The 21,511-nt window shown below is 49.6% G+C and overlaps 1 protein-coding gene across 3 annotated transcripts; it reads right to left on the bottom strand.

Moving 5' to 3' along the window:
- Positions 1 to 1,620: 1,620 nt before the first annotated feature.
- On the bottom strand, positions 1,621 to 20,005 carry DAO (D-amino acid oxidase). 3 transcript variants are annotated; one of them, XM_042911136.1, is made up of 11 exons: positions 19,422 to 20,005; positions 14,468 to 14,670; positions 11,829 to 11,943; positions 10,488 to 10,564; positions 8,835 to 8,900; positions 7,353 to 7,407; positions 5,518 to 5,625; positions 5,083 to 5,165; positions 4,065 to 4,182; positions 3,416 to 3,514; positions 1,621 to 2,174 (listed from the first exon to the last, which is right to left on the bottom strand). In XM_042911136.1, exons 2-11 carry the CDS (start codon positions 14,659 to 14,661, stop codon positions 2,043 to 2,045), a joined length of 1,047 nt encoding a protein of 348 aa, XP_042767070.1. In that variant the 5' UTR covers positions 14,662 to 14,670; positions 19,422 to 20,005; the 3' UTR covers positions 1,621 to 2,042. The 3 variants fall into 3 exon arrangements, with proteins under 3 accessions (XP_042767070.1, XP_042767071.1, XP_042767072.1); XM_042911137.1 differs by lacking the exon at positions 5,518 to 5,625 and adding an exon at positions 6,029 to 6,133 and having other exon boundaries at positions 19,422 to 20,001; XM_042911138.1 differs by lacking the exon at positions 5,518 to 5,625 and having other exon boundaries at positions 19,422 to 20,004.
- Positions 20,006 to 21,511: the final 1,506 nt, after the last annotated feature.

Below are 21,511 nucleotides of genomic sequence, written 5' to 3'. Positions count from 1 at the left end.
ACGTAGGTACTCCCTAAATTGATCTATAAATACACAATCCCTATCAAAATCCCTGACTGGTTCTTCTTTTGCAGAAATTGGCAAGCTGGGTGTAGAATTCATATGAAACCGCAAAGGACTCAGAAGAGCCAAAAAAAAAAAAAAAAAATCTTGAAAAAGATGAATAAATGTGGAAGACTCACGCTTCCTAATTATAAAACTTCTTATAAAGCCTCAGTAATCAAGACAGTGGGCTACTATCATAAGGATACAGATACAGATCAATGGAGTCGAATTGAAGTTCCCCAAATTCACCCATATATTTATGATCACGATTGACTTTTTTTAAACGTTTCCTTCTTTATTTTTGAATGGGGGGAGGAGCAGAGGGAGAGAGAAGGAATCCCAAGCAGACTTCACACCGTTAGCGCAGAACCCGATGCGGGGCTTGATCCCATGGACTGAGCCCAAGTCAAGAGTCGGACGCTCAACCGAGTGAGCCACCCAGGCGCCGCTGTGGTCAATTGATTTTTGACAAAGGTACCAAGACAATTCAACGAGGAAAGCTAATACTCTCTAAATTCATCAATTCCTGGCCCGGGGTTCTCCTTTCTACCCCTTCCCAGCTGTTGACTGGGAATAACATGAATAACTTCTGCAAGAATTTAGCACTGACGCCCAGTTAGAATGCAATCAATTTTAGGTATAATAATAATGATTTATTCTTATTCCTAGGATAGGAACTCTACCTTAGCTCTTGGATCCCTCACTCTATTTAGCTCAGTGCCATCCCAAATCACGAAGACCCCACTGAGCATGGGAAGGAGAAGACGGTGATGGCGTGGATGTAGACGCCATGGCACGGGCCAGTCAAGACCTCGTCACAGCCCTAAGGGGGCCACGGGTCCCAGATGCAGGAAGGCTTCCTCCAGGCTCTGGTCTCCCCCAAAAGCCCAGACAGATGCAAATTCTGCCTCAGAGCCTGAGGCAGGTAATTAGGGACAGAGATGCTAAGGTGCCCTGTAGGTTCCTTAAAGGCTTTCAGAAACATCTGGAAGTCCATTTGTCATCTCAGAGGGGTGCCAGCCAGAAGAGAAGAAAGACATGAAATCTGCACACACACACCCCCCCCCCCCAACAAGGACTATGCGTGGTGAGTTCAGTTCTCTGTGAAGGGGTCCCTTGTGGGATGTTCCCTCCAGGGGCCCCTCCTCGGGGCTCACGGGGCCGTTCAGCAGGTTGCTGATGCTGTTGGGAATCCTGGATGTGGGACGGGTATCGTATGTGGCTAGTTCAATGCCTCACTTCTTCTGCCTCCCTATACTCCAGCTCTGCGTGGGACTTCCTGCAAGGAGATCTATTGCAGCCTTCCCTCAAGTGCGCTCCGTGGCATGGGTGCTCTGGGCAAAAAGGTTTCCGGAGCCAAATGCGTTTAGGAAGGCTGGGTGAAGGAACATCAGATAGATGTCTTTGCTGCAGGACTTCCCAGAACCTTTGATATGTTAGTAATTTGTCATCAGGTCACCCGACCTAACCTAAATGGTCCTCAATTTTCTGCTTGCCCCTTTCATTTCCCTTTTTAAAAAATGTTTATTTTTGAGACAGAGAGAGAGAGAGAGAGCAGGGGAGGGGCGGGGGGGGGGGGCGGGCAGAGGATCAACAGTGGGCTTCGTGCTAACAGCACATAGCCTGGTGTGGGGCTCAAAACCATGAACTGTGAGATCATGACCTGAGCGGAAGTTGGATGCTGAGCCACCCAGGCGCTCCGCCCCTTCGATTTTCTGAGCTTTCCTTTCTTCTAAGGACTTGCAGTATAATGGCCCCCAACTGCTCTTCAGACCGTCAGGCCCAGAGTGGGTGGAGAGACCCCAGTGATCAAAGGGAGCCCCAGATAGGGATGGACTCGCCTCCAGAAATGGACCTTGTGATCTTCCTCTCCCTGGTACTTCTTACAGAAAGGAGCCAGGGCTGAAGTGGAGAAGAGACAGCTTAGAGGGGGATACACTGATTGGTTGGCCGAGGGGAGCGGGGAGTCCTTGGGGAGGTGGCGGTTACTGGTGTTTTCAGAGGTGAGGTGGCGGCATCTTGAGCAACTTCCTTTCTTCTAGAACTTTCCCAAAGAGCTTGGCTGCCTCCAGGGCACAGCCCCAGTGGATAGTGAGCCCGTAGCCTCCATGGCCATAGTTGTGGATGACCTGGGAGAGGTAAGAGAGACGGTAGCCCCGTGCATCCTGGAAGACTCGGGAGCTTCCTGCAGAGTTCTGGGTGAAGCCAGAGGGCGGCAGGGGGCCTCTCAGCTCCCTGGAGGGATGGTGGGACCCCAGGAACACCAGTAAAGTGACTGGGGAACTGGAGGGTCGACATCCTAGGTTCTCTTTTGCTTAGGAGATGGACCTGCTTTAGGCACTCAGCACAGGAAATGTAGAATCGTCTAGAACTTGAGGTCAGGGATTCCCCTCTCCCAAATTGTTTGAAGTTCCCTACATCACCTTTCTCGTCCGCATCCTGCTCCGGAATGCCAAACCTCCTGTATTAATAGATAGACTCTTCTACCTATCTCGGGGGTTGGGGGAGGGGAAGATAAGTGGGGCCAACATATGGGTAGACTCTGGTTAGCATGCTAATTCATCCTAGGGACAGAGGCAAGACCCCTGGGGACTTTTTTAAAGCCAAAATCATTGGCAGGGAGTTTGACTCTATACGTGACGTTTTCCTCTGTATGTGTGCACATGTGCACGCAAGCACACACACACACACACACACACACACACACATGCACAAAGGTGCACACCACATGTCCGCGATAAGGGAGGAAGGATGACCTATCTACCTAAGGAGGATTCTTTTCCTTTAGGGACCCCAGCTACTCAGGTCAGTTCCTTCAGCCCAGGACAACTTCTGCCGCCTCAATAAAGCCCAGTTCCTACCTCATAAGAGGGAACGTGAAAGAGGGACCCCAGAGAGATGATGGGGCAGCCACAAATGGGCATCTGAGAAACGGCGCTGGAGTCAAACTCAAACCACATCCCAGCCGTGCCCCGCACTAGCTGTCTGATTTAGGCAGATGACTCTACCTGCTAGACCCCCGATTTCCTCATCTGAAGCATGGGGGAAACAGTCCCTATCCCCAAGAGCTGTAGAGGAGATTCAGTAAGGTTGTTCGTGTCATGAACACAAAGCAGGCTCAGTAAGTACCCACTTCCCTTCTACTCGACCACGGGCTTTGACACCCTGAGGCACACCGCCCTCTATGCAACCTTCGGCAGGTCCTTTCCCATCACTGAGCCTCAGTTTCTTTATAGAGGAGGGGATGTCAGCCAATGTTGTTCTTTCCTGGCAGCAGGCTGTGTGGAGCCAGATGTCAGGCAAGACTGGAAATGCCAGAGCCCCCTTACGGGTAAGGGAGGCCCTTGCTTTCCTCATCAGGAGAGCATACCTCTGTGTTTGAAGATGCAAAACGAAGCTGTTCTCTTTCTAGCCGAATCTGGGGGCGTACTGGCCGGAGGCCAGTCAACTCAGCAACAATTTTTGCATCCTGGAAAAAAAAGTGTTAGTAATTCATCTCCAGATATTTTTTTTTTCCTGCTGCCATTTTTAGATGGTAGGGTTAGCTCTTGGAACCTCATTATCATCACCACCACCACCAGCCATCACCACGATGTCACGGGCCACCCCCTCCTCACCATCATTATCACCATCCTGAGCATATTCATTACCAGTCAATACCACCATCACTTCCGCCCCCACCCTCGTCAATATCACGTTTGTCACTCCTACCATCAGGCAAATGTAAACACTTGAGATCCCTACAAGGATACATCTGCTCCTTGTGAAGACAGACTACTCTTTAGGGATCTGTCTTTAGGGAAGACAGACCCACAGAAGACAGCCACTCTTAGCCACAGACGGGTGTCAGCAGCTCACAGCAGGACTTCCTTGTACATTATCAAATTCTGGTGTCTTCCACGGTCCCTCATTAGAAGAAGTTTGCCCAGTTATCCCAGTGGGAGGTATCTTCCCATACTCAAGGGGTCTCATGGTCGAGCTTCCCAGACCCGAGTCTGCCAGGACCCCTCCCACCTTACCTGCAGTGTGGGCTCCAGTCTGCAGCAGCCTTCCCAGATGGTGTTGTGGTCCTGGATGTCGTTTACCTCGCTCCAGTTCCCCAGCTGAAAGATGCCTCCAAGAGTCACTGCCTGGATCCTAGATAAAAGTGAAGGGCGTCAATGATGAGGGGAAATGAAGCCTTTGAGGTTAATGGGGGCCATGGGCACGCTCACCCTGACAACCATCTCTCCCTACATCCCCGCTGCCATCCACACCGTCAACACCACTGCAATTGCCCCTGGCATCACCACCCACCAGCATCTCTGCCGTCACCACCAATGTCACTGTCAACATCGTCACCTCTTCCGGTGCACAACACGGTGGCTATAGTTAGCGATCCCGTATTATAGACTTTAAAGTTGCTGAAAGAGTAAGCCATACACATTCTCACTACGCACAGGGAAGATGTAATTGTGGGACCTGATGGGCGTGTCAGCTAATCATGTTGTAATACGTGCATATATCAAATCTTCGTGTACATCGTAAGTGTGCACAATATGTCAGTTATATCTTGATATCATCAAAAATACCAATCACTGCCATCATCACCGACCTAGTCATCGACACCACGCCCCCCCCCATTAATGTCAGCGCCTGACCATCCTTGTCCCAGTCACCACCCCCAGGAAGTGGCTTCCCCATCAGTGACAACACAGCCACCATCGTCACTAACATCGTCACCTCTCCCCTGAATGTCATCATCACCTTCAACCCATATCCCCTTTCCCAAAGGCTTCTCATTATTTCCAGTCACACCGCCTCCGGGGTCCCTTCCCTCACACCCACCACCTTCCTCTCCAGTATCGCCACGCCTGTTGTCCAAAAGCTTGTTCAAGATAGAGCCCAGTTAAGGCTGAGTCTTGCCTTCCCAGGGATTTAGTGGCTCGACCTCACTTAGAAAACACTGGGAGAAAAAGCTTTCAGGGACTTGGGGTGGGCAGCATAAAGAGGGCATGAAGGTGCCCCTTGTTCTGTCCTAAGACGTCAGATTCTTACCCTGGGATGATGTACGGGGACTTGTAGATGCCTTTCTCTGGGTCATGGGTGATAATGAAGTGCTTCATCCAAGGGGCATCCACCTGTTGATTGAGGACAGACAAGTCTCATCAGGGGAGCCGGATCACTGGGCTTCCCTGCCCTTTTCCTCTCTGTGCCCAGATGTTCTGACAAGGGTGGCGGAGCCGATTCCCAAGCCCACTCCTGACTCCTCTGCCCCGCCTCTGCGCCGACTTCCTTGCTCTTGCGGGAAGAGCCACCCCTGCTCCCTGAAATTTCACACATTCTCGCCTGCATGACCACAGAGAAGCCCAGCACACGTGTGCCGATCCACGTACACATCAGCCCACATCAGGAACACATGTACACTCAACATGGCCGTGTGTACACACCCACACCCACAAATAGGCACCCTGCACGCATGTGCACACATACACAGTGAGAGGCAACGTGGATGATGTTGACACACACAGGCTCTGAAACCAGGTTGCCTGGGTTCCAATCCCAATCCCACAACTCTCCTCCGTGCCTCGTGTTTCCCATCTGTAAAATAGCAATGGCCACGTGTAGACCCCATCTCAAAGGGTTCTGGTAAGCACTAAATTAAGAACACAATAAAGTGCTCAGGCCTGTACCTAATAACATTCCATAAACGTTTGCTCTTTTCATTATATTACAAGAATATGCAACTCCCGCGTATGTACAAACATTTACACCCATGCTTTGCCGTGTTAAGGAACAACAACAACAACCAAAGGGAATGTTTGGAGGAATCATGTTTCTTGGTCCTTCTTGTTTCTTTAAGATGCCAGTTGCCTGAAATCTGCGAGGCTCCCCTAACAGATGTCCCCGATGCATCCTCTGTCTTTGGAGAGGAAATAAGCAGGCAGCTACAACCTCTCTATGAAGAAAAGCAGGAAGTTCCATCCCTCATCTTCACACTCACCTTAATGATCTGTCCCCGGCCTGGCTGCAGCAGGGGGTCCGGTTGCAATGACCCAGCCCACACCCCGGTGCAGTTGATAATTACATCGGCACCTCCTCTTGCTACCTGGCAGCGATGAACAGAGCAGGTGGCGTGGGAAGGGGTGAGGCCCCTGGTACCGCTTACCCCCTCCTTCCCCCTGCCCTTTACCCTGCAGCTCCCTGCAGAAAAGCGGGGAGGGGGCTCAGTGAGGAATCCATGGAACTGCCTCCAAATCTCCACTCTGCCATTTCCCCGCTATGTGACCTCAGAAAGGTTCCATCACCACCTCAGGGCCCAGCTGCCTCCGCTGTAAAGCAGGGCTGGTAATATCTGTTCTTAGGCTGTGCGAGGATCCAATGTGACCCTGGATGTCAAAGTGCTTGGGAAGGAGTAACGTGGAAGGGGGGAACCTTCTTGGAACCTCCCAGAAGAAGTCAGGTGCAGAGAGAGTTCTCTTCTTCCTTCTGACTCCTTTTGATTTTCATTCTCTTGCCTCACACTCTGCTAAGGCACTTTCAGAAGGCATGTTGGAGGCCCTGGCTCTGTGCATGTGTGGGATACTTGACAGCTCAAGGATGTAACCTCATGGGCACCCAAACACCCAGCCCAGCCCCAGTGACTCCCTTCACAGGTTTGTCGTGGGATACACGCTTTGGAAGCATTGTTATTGTTCAAGAACCAGTTTTTGCTACACTGGCCTGCGAACTCCTTGGGAATGAGTGCTGTTTCTAAGTCAACATGGATCCCAAGTGCCCAGTAGGGCTCGATCCGGAGGAGGTACTCATTATATAATGCTGGTAGCTGCAGGTGCTGAGCACAATTCTAGGTGCTAGGGTTGAGTGAAGTCATACAGCAAAGCTCCTGGCATATAGCCAGTGCCTGATGAGGATAGCTGTTATTGATGGTGGTGTTACTCTGGAGCTGAGTCAGCTGAGAGCCTTGACTTTGCAGAAACATTAACCCTGATTTAGGTAGGAAGCAACCAAGTGTCTGGAATTCAAGAGTGGGGTGCAGCTGATACTGGTAAGAGGCAGCCAGCTCTCTGGGCCTAAAACCCTCCGTGGCTTAGAGGTAGATTAGCCTCCAATGGCCACCATAATCCCACTGTCCCTCTGTTCCTGCCACCAACATCAAGACAGAATGCTTGAGTCCTTCTGGGATTGAAGAAAGGCCTGGTGACTGGGACAGGCCTCAGGGGATCCCGGGCACCCAACAAGGAGCTCCCCAATCCAGCACCAGGAAGCAGAGGCCTCCCCTCCTCACCTCCCTCCCGTATCCGGCCCCTTCCAGCCCTGCAACTCACCTCCTCAAAAGACTCCACCTTCTTCTGGAAGAATTTCACTCCCCTCTCAGTTAACCTGGGTGATCAGACACATCAAAAAACCCAGGACTCAGCTATTTGTCCCATCTCTCCAAGAGGATGGCATGGGAGATGTTTCCCAAAGAACCTTCTGGGGACATTAGTCCCACAGGTTGCTCCTGGAGAACATGGCTGTGTTGTCAGGTCAGTTCATGAGCACCTTGATAGACTGGTGGTCCATGAAATGTCCCTTGGGAAACCTGAGATGGTCCAAGCCCCTGGTCGGGCAGATGGCGATGAAAGAAGGGCCTTGTTGAAGGTCGTACAGTGAGTCAATGATGGGATTGGGACATAACGTAAGCCCAGGCGTGTTAGCTCAAAACTCATCCTACTACTACCATATTGCTTTATACCATTAAGGAGAGCGAGATGCGGGGTGGAAGCAGGGCAGGGTTGGACCAATGCTAAACGCCCCTTTGTCAGAAGCAGGGCATGAGGAGGAAGGTGGGCTGGGGACATCCACCCCTCCCTCAAAATGTCCCAGAGGGAAAAATATCTGTCATTGTTAGAGACGCAGTAGAAACATCAAAAGAACAGGAAGGAAATCCTGTGAAAAGTGAAGCATGACTTCAGGACTATTTTATCTACATAATTCCCTCAAGATAGAAAAAGTGGGAACTTACTGTCTAGGAAGAGGCTAGGCAGGAGTCAGAGGTATCCTAAGGTTAGGAGAGATAACTACTTTTTTTTTATTGCTTTTTAGTTGTTTCCAAACCTGGCTGATAATTAGGATCACACAAATTTCTAAGCCCCCACTCCAGAGGATCTGATTCAATAGATTTGAAGTGGGGTCCTGAAATCTATATCTTTTAAAAGCTCCCCAGGTCATTTGATAAATGCTCCCATCCATTCTAGATTTTTAAAAATCTTAACAAAGCAGTAATATATAGGAAATGTGGAATCTTCCTTAAGATGGCTACCAATATAAAAATGTCTCTCAAAGCTAGTGTTTGCTAATTTAGAACACTATAAGATTCCTGTTAACATCAGGAACAAGACAGGGACACCCACTATCCCCTGTGTTAGTAGTTACCATTGTTCTGGAGGTACTGACCACAACAGTTAGACAAGAAAAAACATGAGGTATAAAAATAAAAGACAACTTATGTTTTGCGGGTGACGTAAATGTATCTGGAAACCTCGAGAGTCCATTAAAACTACTCCACAAACATTATGTATTTTGGGTGAGGTCAACAATAAATGTCACATGTGAAGAGCTGACCAGATGGTTCTGGTGCCCAGTCAGGTGTGGGAACCTTGGTTTTAGTGCACAAGAGTCATCAGAACCAAGGATAGCTCCCACCAAGTCTGAGTTTTCTTTAACATTTGGGGCTGGTCGATACAAAGACAAATCCCATGAACAATTGTCTACCACACCCTGGTCCCTGTAAGGTGCTTTCCTAAAACTAAAGTTGAAATTCTCACCTTTCAGTCAGCCACTGTAGATACCTCCTCCCTTCCACAATCAGGCTTGTGTTGAACCAGCCGTAGCTAGAGTAAGAACAGGTAAGAGTGGGAATAAAGAATCAGAATCAGAGCTATGTTAGAAGCCTTTCAAATGGAGCTGGGAGCAGTCTCTTTTTTTGGGGGGGGGGGGGTGGCAAGGGTAGAGGCAGGACCACTGAGTGAAGTTCGAACAGGGACTGGTTTTCAGTGCAAGGAAAATTTTTCTATCAGAAAATCCATCCCACAGGTGTGTTGTTTTGAAGGGGCACATGAACTCCAATATTTATAGCAGCACTATCGACAATAGCCAAAGTATGGAGAGAGCCCAAATGTCCACTGACAGATGAACGGATAAAGAAGATGTGGGGTGTGTGTGTGTGTGTGTGTGTGTGTGTTTGTGTGTGTATGTATATGTATATATATATGTATATATGTGTATATATATATATATATATATACATATATATACACACATGCACAGTGGAATATTGTGGAGTATTACTCAGCAATCAAAAAGAATGAAATCTTGCCATTTGCAACAACATGGATGGAACTAGAGTGTATTAGGCTAAGTGAAATTAGTCAGAGAAAGACAAATATCATATGACTTCACTTATATGTGGAATTTAGGATACCAAACAGACAAACATAAGGGAAGAGAAGCAAAAATAATATAAAAGCAGGGAGGGGAACAAAACATAAGAGACTCTTAAATATAGACAACAAACGGTTGCTGGAGGGGTTATGGGTGGGGGGATGGGCTAAATGGGCAAGAGGCATTAAGGAAGACACTTGGGATGAGCATTGGGTGTTATATGTAGGGGATGAATCACTGGGCTTTACTCCTGAAATCATTATTGTACTATATGCTGACTAGCCTGGATGTAAATTAAAAAACAAAACAAAACAGGGGCGCCTGGGTGGCTCAGTCAGTTAAGCGTCCAACTTCCACTCAGGTCACGATCTCGCGGTTTGTGGGTTTGAGCCCCGCCTCGGGCTCTGTGCTATCAGCTCGGAGCCTGGAGCCTGCTTTGGATTCTGGGTCTCCCTCTCTCTCTGGCCCTCCCCTGTTCATGCTCTGTCTCTTTCTCTCAAATAAATAAATAAATATTTTAAAAATTAAAAAAAAAATAGATAAAAAATTTTTTAAAAACCCATCCCTGACATTAGAGTGTGCAAGTGGAGATTGGACATGCATTTTTAGAGGGGATTCAGGCATGGGGTGGGGTGAGGGGAGGACCAAAGAGACATTATGCTTCAAGGAAAAGAACAGAGGTGTTGGGGGTCACGCAGACTGGGTCGGAATCCCATTTTGGTCATTTGGCTGTGTGACCTTGGGAAGCCGCTTAGACTCTCTGAAGCTCCGTTTCCTCATCTAGAAAAGAGGGTGGCGATAGGGAGCTTCAGGGCTTCCGTTCTGTGACTCCATATCCTCCACCGCCCCAGCCCAGGGCCCCGTTGAGGGGGTGGCTTCTCCAATAGAGCTGGACAGAGCACCAGGAGTCCAAGGTGCCGGTGGCTCTTGGCCTGGGATGGGACAGGAAACTTGGTGTCTCCATCTCTCGCTGCCTCCTGGACGGATCCGTCTGAATCGTGGCACCGTAGCCCCTTCGCCCGTGACAATAACCTCACCTGTAATCAGGGAACATGTCCAGGTCTCTGGGAGTCAGCGTCCGAAATCCCAGAACTGTGTTCTTCCACGAGGGATCCTGCCGAGGAAGGAGAGAAGGAGGCACAGGGATGAGTGAAAGGCAATAAAAACGGTAACAAAACTTAAACGACGCATATACTGCATGGAAGGTGCACTCCCAAGCATTTTGTTTATACCACTCCCTTAAACATCCCCAGCAATCCACGGAGGCAGATACTATTCTCCTCTCCGTTTTCACAGATGGGCCAGTTGAGGCTTAAGGAGGTGAAGTAACTTGTCTAAAGTCACGCAGCTAATAAATGATTGACCTGAGGTTGGAACCAATAATACAGTTAGGCTCCAGAGTCCATGGTCTTAACCGTGACGCTATACAAAGGAAAGGGGAGCGTGAGGCTGAGGGAGGTGATAGGGTAAGAGAAATAAGAGAGAAAAAGAAGGTGACAGGGTTCCCAAGGGGTGAGAGTGCGAGGCAATAGGGAATAGGGTCAGACAACTTGGTGGAGGCTTGGGCCTGACTACAGACCACCTTGAATTCTCTGAGACTCCATTTTCTTGTCCGTAAAATGGCGTCAGTAATCACGCTTGGTCCCACGGAAGGTAACAGACGACGCGGGTAATGCCCTTAGCTCGGTGCTAAACATTGACTAAGCCTTAGAGAGCTGGCCTGGGGTTCCGGACATCCAGCCAGACTCCCCTCTTCCAGCAACCTGAGGACATCCCCCCAAGGCTGTGCCCTTCTTAGCACATCGGGCACCACGGGGGTCACAGAGGGCCTGGGTTCAAATCCCAGTTCTGCCACTTTGGTTCTCTGACTTTGAGCAAGTTACTGCTCCATTCCCCCGAGCCTCTATTTTCTCATCTGTGAAAAGAAGGCAGTGCTAGTGCTGACTTGCCGGTGATAATGAGAATGAAACCAGTCACTAGTTGTAACGTAATTAGGACACGGCCTGGTACATAATATGCGCTTCAGAAGTTTGCACCACGCTGTTTTAATCTATCTTAGTGAAAAGTCCTGGGACCTCCAGGGACCCAGGAAGCCTTGCGGCTGCCACACGAAATCACCACCACTGCGAGACGTGTCTGGGTTTGACTCAACCAGAGACCAGGTCCCCTACGTCATCAGAAAATTCTTTGGCCTCTGCCAACTTAATAGCCAAATTGGAACCAGAAATAACGTTAAAGCAAAAAGAGAATTTAAAGTAAACCTGATTTGAATGCAAGAGTTGGCTCACCTGCAAGGCTCAAAGTAACTCCCTGACTCGGGTCCCCAGCCCTGGTCTGTGATCGAGGCTCTGCCCCACGGTCAAGGACTCCTCACTCACCGGAATAGCTTCATGGAAGAGGTTGTAGCCTGAGACTAGGGCCAGGCCCACGTTTGCGGCGTTGGGAGAATGGACGCGGCTCAGGAGATGGTCGAAGGTCTGCTGGTTCCAGTCCCTGGAAGGATCCCCCAGAGTCTTGGTCACCTAATACCCTGAGCTGGACAAGAAAACTCTGAGGCTTGGCTTGTGTGGGGTGATGCTCACGCTGGTGGAGATGTGTCCAAATCCAGAAATCTACCACGTCCACTTCAGCGGCCCAAATGCCTAAGGGGTTTTCCCCACCCCCGGACTTTCTAGTATTTCCCCATTCATAGGAAAGAGAAGGAAGGAACCATTTGGGGCCCACCTTGGGCCTGGGCTCCTGTAGCTGTGAGTTTAAAAGAAGGCTTTGGGGACGCCCAGGTGGCTCGGTCAGTTAAGCATCCGACTCTCGATCACGATCTCACGTTTCCTGGGTTCGAGCCCGGTGTTGGGCTCCGCACTGACTGAGTGGAGCCTGCTTGGGATTCTATCTCCCTCTCTCTCTGCTCCTCCCCTGCTCTCTCTCTAACTCACTCTCTCAAAATAAATAAATAAACACTTAAATAATAATAATAAACGAAGGCTTTGACCTGCCTGAGGCCTTCGAGCCCCACAGTTCAGGCTCACTCTGAGGACCCCCCGTGTAAATGCCGACAGTAGACTGTGGCTCGTGGCTCCCAGACATTTTCCTTCTCTTCTTCGTGGGCACAGAGCCCAGGTACGTCTCCCGGACTCCCGTGCAGCCAGCGTGGCTGTGTGGCTGCGTTCTGGCCAATGGACTGCACGTGCGGTCCTTATGCTGCGCTCCTTCTGGAAGCACGGCGTACTGATATCAGAAGGCACAGTGGCCACGTCAGAAGCCGCAGAGAAGGACAGCAGAGCTGTGAGATGCAAGGAGCCTGGGCCCCTGAATTGCCACCCACTGATCAGGAGCGTTGGTTTTGGAATTTATGGGAGAATGTAACTTCGGTCTGAGTTGTTAACGTACTTGTGGATTTCTGAAGCTGCCAGCAGTTTCTAAACAGACATAATAACCTTTGCAACGTCCTTGTTAAACCCGAGCATCCATCCACCCACTGACAAGTACTCCGGATCCAGAGGTTCCTCCAAAAGTTAAAAATAGAACCACCCTATGATCCAGTAATCACACTACTATTTCCCCAGAGACTACAAAAAACACTAATTCAAATGGATACATGCGTCCTGATGTTCATGGCAGCATTATTTGCGATCGCCAAGATATGGAAGCAGTCCCAGTGCCCATCAGTTGATGAATGGACAAAGAAGATGTGGTCTATATATACACAATGGAATATTACTCCGCCACAAACGAGAACGGAGTCTTGCCGTTTGCGACGACACGGATGGAGCTAGAGAGGATTATGCTAAGTGAAATACATCAGAGAAAGACAAATACAATACGATTCCACTCACATGTGGAATTTACGAAACCAAACAAGTGAGCAAAGAGGGAAAAAGAGAGAGAGAGAGAGACAACCCAAAAAACAGACTCCTAACTGTAGAGATTACGCTGATAGTTGCCAGACAGGAGGGGTGGGTGGGGGGTGGGGGAAAGCGGTGATGGGGGTTAAGGACGGCTTGTTGTGACGGGCGCCACATATTGTATGAAAGTGTTGAATTACTATGTCGTACACCTGAAACTAATGTAACACTGCATTTTAACTACCTGGACTTAAAATAAAAACTAAAATAAAATATATAAAATAATATAATAATTATAAAAATTATTAATTACAATAATTTTAATTAATATAGTTTAATATAATATATTATATATATAATTTTAATTAATATAATTTTAATTATAATAAAAAATAAAATAAAAAAACCCGCGAAATAAAAATGACTAGTAAGTGTCACAATGGGCAAATTCAGGAGAAACAGATCTATAGCCTATTAAATCTAGCTAAGAGACTATTAAAGATAGCAATTAGAATAAGTTGAAAAGAATTGAAAGGCCCCCTTATGAATTTATATACGGAAGAAAATATGTCTCTGAGGGCAAAATTGTTCCCTACAGCACTCAACATCAAAAATTTTAGTGAATTTTGTCCTTTGTAATTATTGCTGGGATTTGAAGGCTCTGTTTTCTGTTAGCCACTGGGGAAATCAGATGGAAGTGACCTTTAAAATTTTTTTTAATGTTTTTTTTATTTGTTTTTGAGACAGACAGAGCGTCAGCAGGGGAGGGGCAGAGAGAGAGAAAGAGACACAGAATCGGAAGCAGGCTCCAGGCTCCGAGCCGTCAGCACAGAGCCCGACGCGGGGCTCGAACCCACGAACTGGGAGATCATGACCTGAGCCGAAGTCGGACGCTCAACCGACTGAGCCACCCAGGCAACCCTGGATGAAAATGACCTTTAAATAAATAATTATAAACTAGGGGGGAAAAAAAACCCAAAAGTATTCCTGATCACATGGATCATGTGAGGAATGGAGGAAATCCTCCATTGGGCACACAGTAGGGCTAAATGCTTATTAGTATTTTCTTCCAAGTCTTGACAAGGAGCTTGTTCTCGGTGACGGGAACCCGGAGCATCCCCTCATCAGAGTCAGCCCCTCCAGTCCCGGGGCCAGTCTCTGGGACCCTCACTCACGCCTCCTGTGGGTTTCTGGGGTCCGAGAGGTAGGGCTGACAGAGGCCGGCCGCCACGTCGGTGTTGGTGAGCGGGGTGAAGCGATCTGCGTAGACCCTCATGTCCAGGGATGGCAGGACTGATCGGTAGCGCTCGTGGATGCAGAGGGCGGTGGACAGCCCGATGACACCCGCTCCGATCACTACCACGCGCATGGTGCCGGCCTGCGGGACGGAAGGGTTGAAGTGTGCCGTTACCGCCATCACCACTCTCCCCTGAAAGCTTAGAAAGTGCCAGACACCGCCAAGCCCCTTCTGTACCTGACCCTCTTGATGACCCTCACGAACGGAAAAAAGTTGAAACACAGAGAGGCCAAGCAACTTGCCCCAGGTCACGCAGCCGGGAAGGGATGCCGCTCTGGCTGGGGAGCCTCCCCGGATACCCTGCCCCAGCCCGGGAACATAAAAAGGATGGAGCAGAGGGCCTGGCTGTGGGCTGGGAGTCTAGCCATCAGGACAATGGGCTCTAGCTTCAAGTCTCGTACCTCAACTCTGCCACCTACTGGCCACTGACGATGAAATGAGACTTCAACTTCTGATAAATGGGAAAAACAACCCCTACCTTGGACAGTACGTGGGAGATTTAACAAGATGGCCAATGTAAAAACCCTTAACACAGGGTCAGGTGCAAAAGTGGCTTTACTGACTTTTGTGGGACACCTACGGTGTGCCAGCCCCGGTACTAAATGCTTCCCATGCGTCATTTCTTCTAAGTCTCCCCACATTGTTCGGAGGCAGGGGCTGGTGTTATTGGCCTCGTTGGCCGGATGAGGAAAGGAGGCTCAGAGAGGTGCGGTAAGTTGCCTGAGGTCACACAGCCAGGAAGTGGTGCTGTTGGGATTCAATTTCGATCCAAGCACACTCAACATCGACTTCTGGCACACCCACCGGGCACCGAGCGGGCGGCTAGCGGGGTGTAATATCTGGCTTTAGAACTCAGATCTTGCAGCACACACACTCAGTCAGGGCCGGCCTTGGGGGCTGGGCTGGCTGCGTCCTCAGAAGTTTAAAAGGCCCAGCAGCTTTTGACCTTGAAGCTGCTTGGGCCCAGCACAGCAGGGAAATACTGTGTCCGCTCCTGCTGGGGCAGAACAAGAGGACTTTTTGTGCCCGGAAGGGCCAAGTTCAACTTTCCCTCCTCTACACTCACAGCCCTCCTCCCTCAGACCAAGCCTCCTGGCAACCCCGTGGCCCTGATCCGCAGGACATTCTCAATATGGCCTAGTTTTGTAAAAGGGAAAAATGGCTCCAGCCCACAAAAACTGGACTCCGTCGGGGTTTCAGCAGCCAAGTTGGAGATAAAACCACAAAACGGAAAGGCATTGCTCCTCTGGGCCATTCCCCTTCCGGCTGCAAGGCTTGGTTACAGGGGCCGACCCTCTTGGGGATTCCTAGCCTCCTCCCACCCCTCCTCCCCCACACTTTGCCTCAGGAGATTCAATCTCCTCATCTTTAAAATAAGAGTCACCCTGACCTCGCCAGGTCGTCCTGAAAATTAAACCACTAGCCTGGTGGAGGTTCCTAGTACGGCACCTGGCACAGAGTAGGCCCTCAATACGTAGTGACCTCCTTCTGTCCCCCAGCGCCTTGTAAATAACAACAGAAAGAACACTGGGGGAAGGAGTAGAGGAAGAAGGGCGAATCAGATCTGGCTTTAGTTCTGACTCTCTGTGTGGCCTTGGCCAAGTTCCTTCCCCTCTCTGGGCCTTCTGACTCTCTCTGCAATAACTCCGTAGAGTTGACCACTTTTGTGCACTGACAATAAGAAGGCACAGCACAGGGGGGCGGCAGTAACAGCTCAGGCTGGGGGGCAGACGTACGAGGCTCACAGCCTGGCTCGGGCGCACCCCAGCTGTGTGGCCGTGGGCAAGTCGCTTAACTTAACTGAGCACGGGTGATCGAATTCCCAGTTTCCCAGGACTGAGGGTATCCCCAGGATGTGGGCTTTGAATGCTAAAACCAGGAGAGTCCTGGGCCAGACCGGAATGAGTTGGTCACACTGACTTAAGTCTCTGTTTCCTCTTCTATAAACTGTTCAGAGTTCACAAAGCTCCCTGCTTATAGTCTCCCCACCAGAATATCAGCTCCGGGAGGGCGGGGACTTTTATCTACTGTTCTACCCACTGGGGGGCTCATAAAATGACAGCAGTGACTGTCACCCAGTTTACAGGTGAGGGAGCTGAGGCCAGAGAGAGCAAGGTAAATTATTTGAAATCATAACAAGAGTTGGAGGAAAGGTGGGGTGTGAACCCAGCTCTGCCTTTTCCAGGGCCTGTTTTTTTTTTTTTTTTTTCGTCATCTCATCACCTAGAAAACCAGCAAAGGCTGGAGGAAAAGAGGAGTTGCTTATATAATAGAAGTGGTAAAGGGGCGCCTGGGTGGTGCAGTCGGTTAAGCGTCCGACTTCAGCCAGGTCACCATCTCGCGGTCTGTGAGTTCGAGCCCCGCGTCAGGCTCTGGGCTGATGGCTCGGAGCCTGGAGCCTGTTTCCGATTCTGTGTCTCCCTCTCTCTCTGTCCCTCCCCCGTTCATGCTCTGTCTCTCTCTGTCCCAAAAATAAAAATAAAAAACGTTGAAAAAAAAATTAAAAAAAAAAAATAGAAGTGGTAAAGCATGAGAAGGAGAGTGTGAAACCCCCCCAGAGGTCTCTGGGCAAGGAGAAAGGCTTTGCACCAAAGCAGAGCTGGGATTCGGCGTGTCTCCTATAACCAGGCTATTCAGGTGTGTCAAAGCCTCTGGTTAGGAGCAGGGGCACACGCCCCAAAGAAGAGCATGAAGGGGCTCCTGGGTGGCTCAGTCAGTTAAGCTTCTGACTTCAGCTCATGTCACCATCTCACAGTTTGTGAGTTCGAGCCCCGCATCCGGCCCTGTGCTGACGGCTCAGAGCCTGGAGCCTGCTTTGGATTCTGCGTCTCCCTCTCTCTCTGCCCCTCCCCTGCTTGCGCTCTGTCTCTGAAAAATAGATAAACATTCAAAAATTAAAAAAAAAAAAAAAAAAGCACGAGGGAGGCCCAGAGCAACGTCTCAAACCAAATGGCCAAGAGAAAGAGGGGTAAAGTAACATTGTTGGACTCAGTTTCTCCAGAGTGTCAAATTCTAAAAATGAGTTAGACATTGTTATACAGATGGGGAAAGGGAGGCGCGGAAAAAGAGGAGAGACTCAACCAAAATGACACATTTGTGACAAAAGGGTTCGTGGGGGTCTTGGGGTGAAAAGAGCTGTTCGTGGGGGTCTTGGGGTGAAAAGAGCTCTGTAAAAGGCAAGAATAGGTCGAGTCAGGAAAAAACTGGCAACACAGAGATCACAACAAGAGCATGGCTGGCATGCGACTGTCACGGCGCTAAGAACTTCACACACTGTATCTGTTTTCAGCTCCTAACAACCCTCAGGGTTATCCTTCTGCCCATTTGACAGATGAAGCAAGTAAGGCTCAGACACCCAGCTGGTGGGACGCAAAGCCCAGCGCAGCCTGACCCACACAAGTCCACGCCCCTGAGCACCAGGCACACTGGGCTGGCAAATCACACTATGTGGAAAATCTGAGGGCTAAGCAGGTGAGAAATAAACAGCCGATGTTTCAGGGTCCCGCACTGAAAAACAAAAAACGTAAACTAAAACGTTTGTAGGAATTTTTAGCGTGTCGCTGGCAGGCGTAGAATTGAAAAGGGAAAACGTGTTCCCGAAGCCAGTCCTCTTGAACTACGTGAATCCAATCTGATGCTGATTAGAGCCCCTGTGTGCCTGCGTGTGTGTGTGAAAGTGCAGGGTAAATGCAGGAGGTTCTCTTGAGAAGCAGGAGCTAGACTGCAGGATTTGACAGCCCCAGCCCCAGGTAAAATCAATAATGCATGTGGCTAATGAAGTTTTAGACTCACATGCACACAGCTCGATTACTAAGTCAACCATTTGCTCGTTGTTGCTCGTGTTTCTATTAGCACTGCCTTTCTCCAGGGTCTTGGGCCATCCCTTCAACCGATCATGCTTGGAGTGTGCATCCAGGAAGATGCTGAGGTTCTTACATCTATCTGTGTGTGTGTGTGTGTGTGTGTGTGTGTGTGTGTGTGTGTGTAATTATAACGTCTCCGTAAGTGTGCAGCAGGAAGGGAATTTTGGGTCTCTGCCGCTCACCACATACATGTAGATTTAGTACCGACATCCTCTTACTTAATCCTCTCACCTGGGAGGTTCTACAGACACGGGACTGAGGTTCAGGGAGAGGAAGTCACTCGCCCAGCGTCACGCGAACAGCGTGGGACAGCGCTGGGACCTGGAGCCTGTTCTAGCTGAGTTTTCTCTGCCATGCGGTATAACTATTAGGGAGCAGGCAGGAAGTTAGCACCTGACGCTTTCTGCTTGTTTTTCAGTCTTGGTACGTGTTGGCTCATAACCCTCCTTGTCCCTAGAAAGGAATTTGGGCCAGCTTGGGCCTTTGATTGCTATTTGCATCTACCCAAAAAAAAAAAAAAAAAGGAAAGACTTCTAAAACAAATCAACAAGTCACAGACAAGGTATCTGAATAAACATAATCGGGTTGTGCCCTATGGCTACTTCTTAGGAAGCTGACATTTTCACAACTGATCTTGAAAATGGAATGGATTCTATAAATGCTTGATAACCAGGCTATCGGCTCCCTGCCCCCAAATAATAATTACCGTTTATTGAGTACCTGCTATGTGCCCAGTCCGTGCTCAGTACGTTCTGTTCATCACCTCTTTTGATACTCAAGTTAACCCCGTAAGAGGTGATTATGATCCCTGTCTTCCAGATGAGGAAAAGGAAGCCTGGAGAGGCGAAGGCACCTGCCTGTGTTCCTGCCTTGGCTCCAGGGCTGTTACCTGCCTTGGGCTCTAATGTGGAGCCTTCTCCTTAACGCCCGGAGGACCTTGGGTCCTGGTGCACCGCCGCCCCCACTCACCTGGATTGCCAAACTTCTGAAGAAAGGAGACAGCTGGGCGCAGGATTTTACCTCCTGAGAGGAGTCTCCTGATTCTGAGACGTCCTGTCCTCAGCCCTCTGCCCGCCAACGGGGACTGAAGCTCAGGGTCAAAGTCTGGACTTGTGGACAGGACACAGCGAGGGGTAGGGCTTGGCGCTGTTGCTTCTCACAGGCTGGGAGACTCCCCTCCCCTCCCCTCCTTCTGGTCCCTGAAAAGTTGCCTGACTTTTCTGGCCGATCCCAAGCCCCTGCGGACAGCCCTCGGTGGGGAGGGAGGGCGGCAGGGCTGATGGGGACAAGGAGGTCTGTCTCCTGGGCCAGCTGGAGACGATCCTCTTTCTTCCCTCTTCCTGCTGCCACCCTGGGGGAGGGGAAGGTTGTTCCCTGAGCCGCTGTGGGCCTGGTCAGCCTGGGAGCCCTGCGGGGGAGGCCAGAGATACAGGACAGGGGCTCCAGGGGCCAGCCGGCCAGCCTAATGCCATTCTGGAATGCTGGGTGCATGAGGCCAAGGAGAGACTCAAGGCAACGCCTGTTTGGGTGGCTCTTTGTTCCCGTATCCCAGAGACACGGGCGGCAGGACTCCAGGTCCCTCCTCTGCCAGGGCTAGACCTGGAACTGCAGTTACTGGAACCAAAAAATCATCAGGCGCCTCACTATGTGGATGGGGAAACTGAGGCCCTGAGAGAGGGACTAGACACCCCTGAGTAAGGCATCCTTTGGGTCAGCTTTGAAGATCCAACCTCCCCTTCCCTATCTTGCATCAAATGAAACAGTTTGGATAGGGGGCGCCTGGATGACTCAGTCGTTGAGCCTGGGGCTTGGGCTCAGGTCATGATCTCACAGTTCGTGAGTTCGAACCCCGCATCGGGCTCACTGCTGTCAGCATGAAGCCTATTTCTGATTCTCTGTCTCCCTCTCTCTTTGCACTCCCCATCCCGCTCAAAAATAAATAAACATTTTTTTAAAAGTCTGGATAAAATAAGAAAATGCATATATTTAGTGCGTGGGGTTTTTTTTTTAGTAATAATTTTTAAAAGGATGGGGTGGGGGCGCCTGGGTGGCTCAGTTGGTTAAGCGTCCGACTTCGGCTCAGGTCATGATCTCGCGGTCCGTGGGTTCGAGCCCCGCATCGGGCTCTGTGCTGACAGCTCAGAGCCTGGAGCCTGTTTCAGATTCTGTGTCTCCCTCTTTCTCTGACCCTCCCCTGTTCATGCTCTCTCTCTGTCTCAAAAATAAATAAATGTTAAAAAAAAAAAAAAAATTAAAAAAAAAAAAAAAGGATGGGGTGAACTCCACCCTTTATATACTTTAACTTCTTTTGAATTTTTTAAATCATCTTCATGCTTCACTTTTATATCACATGACCTTGTGCCCCAAGTCCATGGCAATATTTATTTATTTTTTAATGTTTATTTTATTTTTGAGGGGGAGGAGGGGCAGAGAGAGAGCGGGAGAGAGAGAATCCCAAGCAGGCTCCACGCTGTCAGCACAGAACCCAGTGGGGGGCTCGAACTTGTGAACCGTGAGATCATGACCTGCGCCAAAGTTGGACACTCAACCGACTGAGCCACCCAGGTGCCCCGTTGAGAAACTATTCTGAATACACAAAGTTTGCTGATCATAATGACAGAAGGTCCCCAAAAAGCCCTGAAGGACCTTTGGAAGCAATTTCTGTATATTTGGGTGGAGTTGTAGGAGTCAAAGATCCTTCTGTTCCCGTGGCTGGTTGATAAACAGCATGGCTCCTTGGAGCTCTGAAATACACTTGGTTAGGGCAAAAGGATCATTCACCGGGAGAATTCCCTGCAGGAGGCAGAATTCTGGGTGCGGCAGGTAAAGTTATAGAATAACGAGTCAACGCGCGCCTAGTCTCCTTCAGATAAAAGCAGTTTTATTATAACTTTTCAAAGTGTTAAGGTAATCATAACCCCTGTAAATGTGTACAACACAGGAGGTAGAAAGATGAAAGTACTCATCCTGCAGCCAATCCTACCACCAGGAAATAGGGGCTGTTAACATTGGGTGAATATGCCAGAGACAAAATGGGACCGTGTTATACGCGCTGTGTC

Source organism: Panthera leo, chromosome D3 (assembly GCF_018350215.1).
Source record: "Panthera leo isolate Ple1 chromosome D3, P.leo_Ple1_pat1.1, whole genome shotgun sequence".
NCBI lineage: Eukaryota > Metazoa > Chordata > Mammalia > Carnivora > Felidae > Panthera > Panthera leo.
The sequence above is the reverse complement of the archived record's forward strand: the minus strand, read 5'-3'. Positions and strand labels throughout refer to the sequence as shown.

Bases quoted from the DNA above. Each gene is read 5' to 3' on its own strand.
- DAO (XM_042911136.1), bottom strand. From the start codon at position 14,661: ATGCGCGTGGTAGTGATCGGAGCGGGTGTCATCGGGCTGTCCACCGCC. The intron at 5,626-7,352 runs GTGAGTTGCAGG...GCTATTTTACAG, and splicing joins AGGTGGAGTCTTTTGAGGAG to ATGGGAAACACGAGGCACGG. The intron at 4,183-5,082 runs GTAAGAATCTGA...ACTTTTATCTAG, and splicing joins TCCCCGTACATCATCCCAGG to GATCCAGGCAGTGACTCTTG.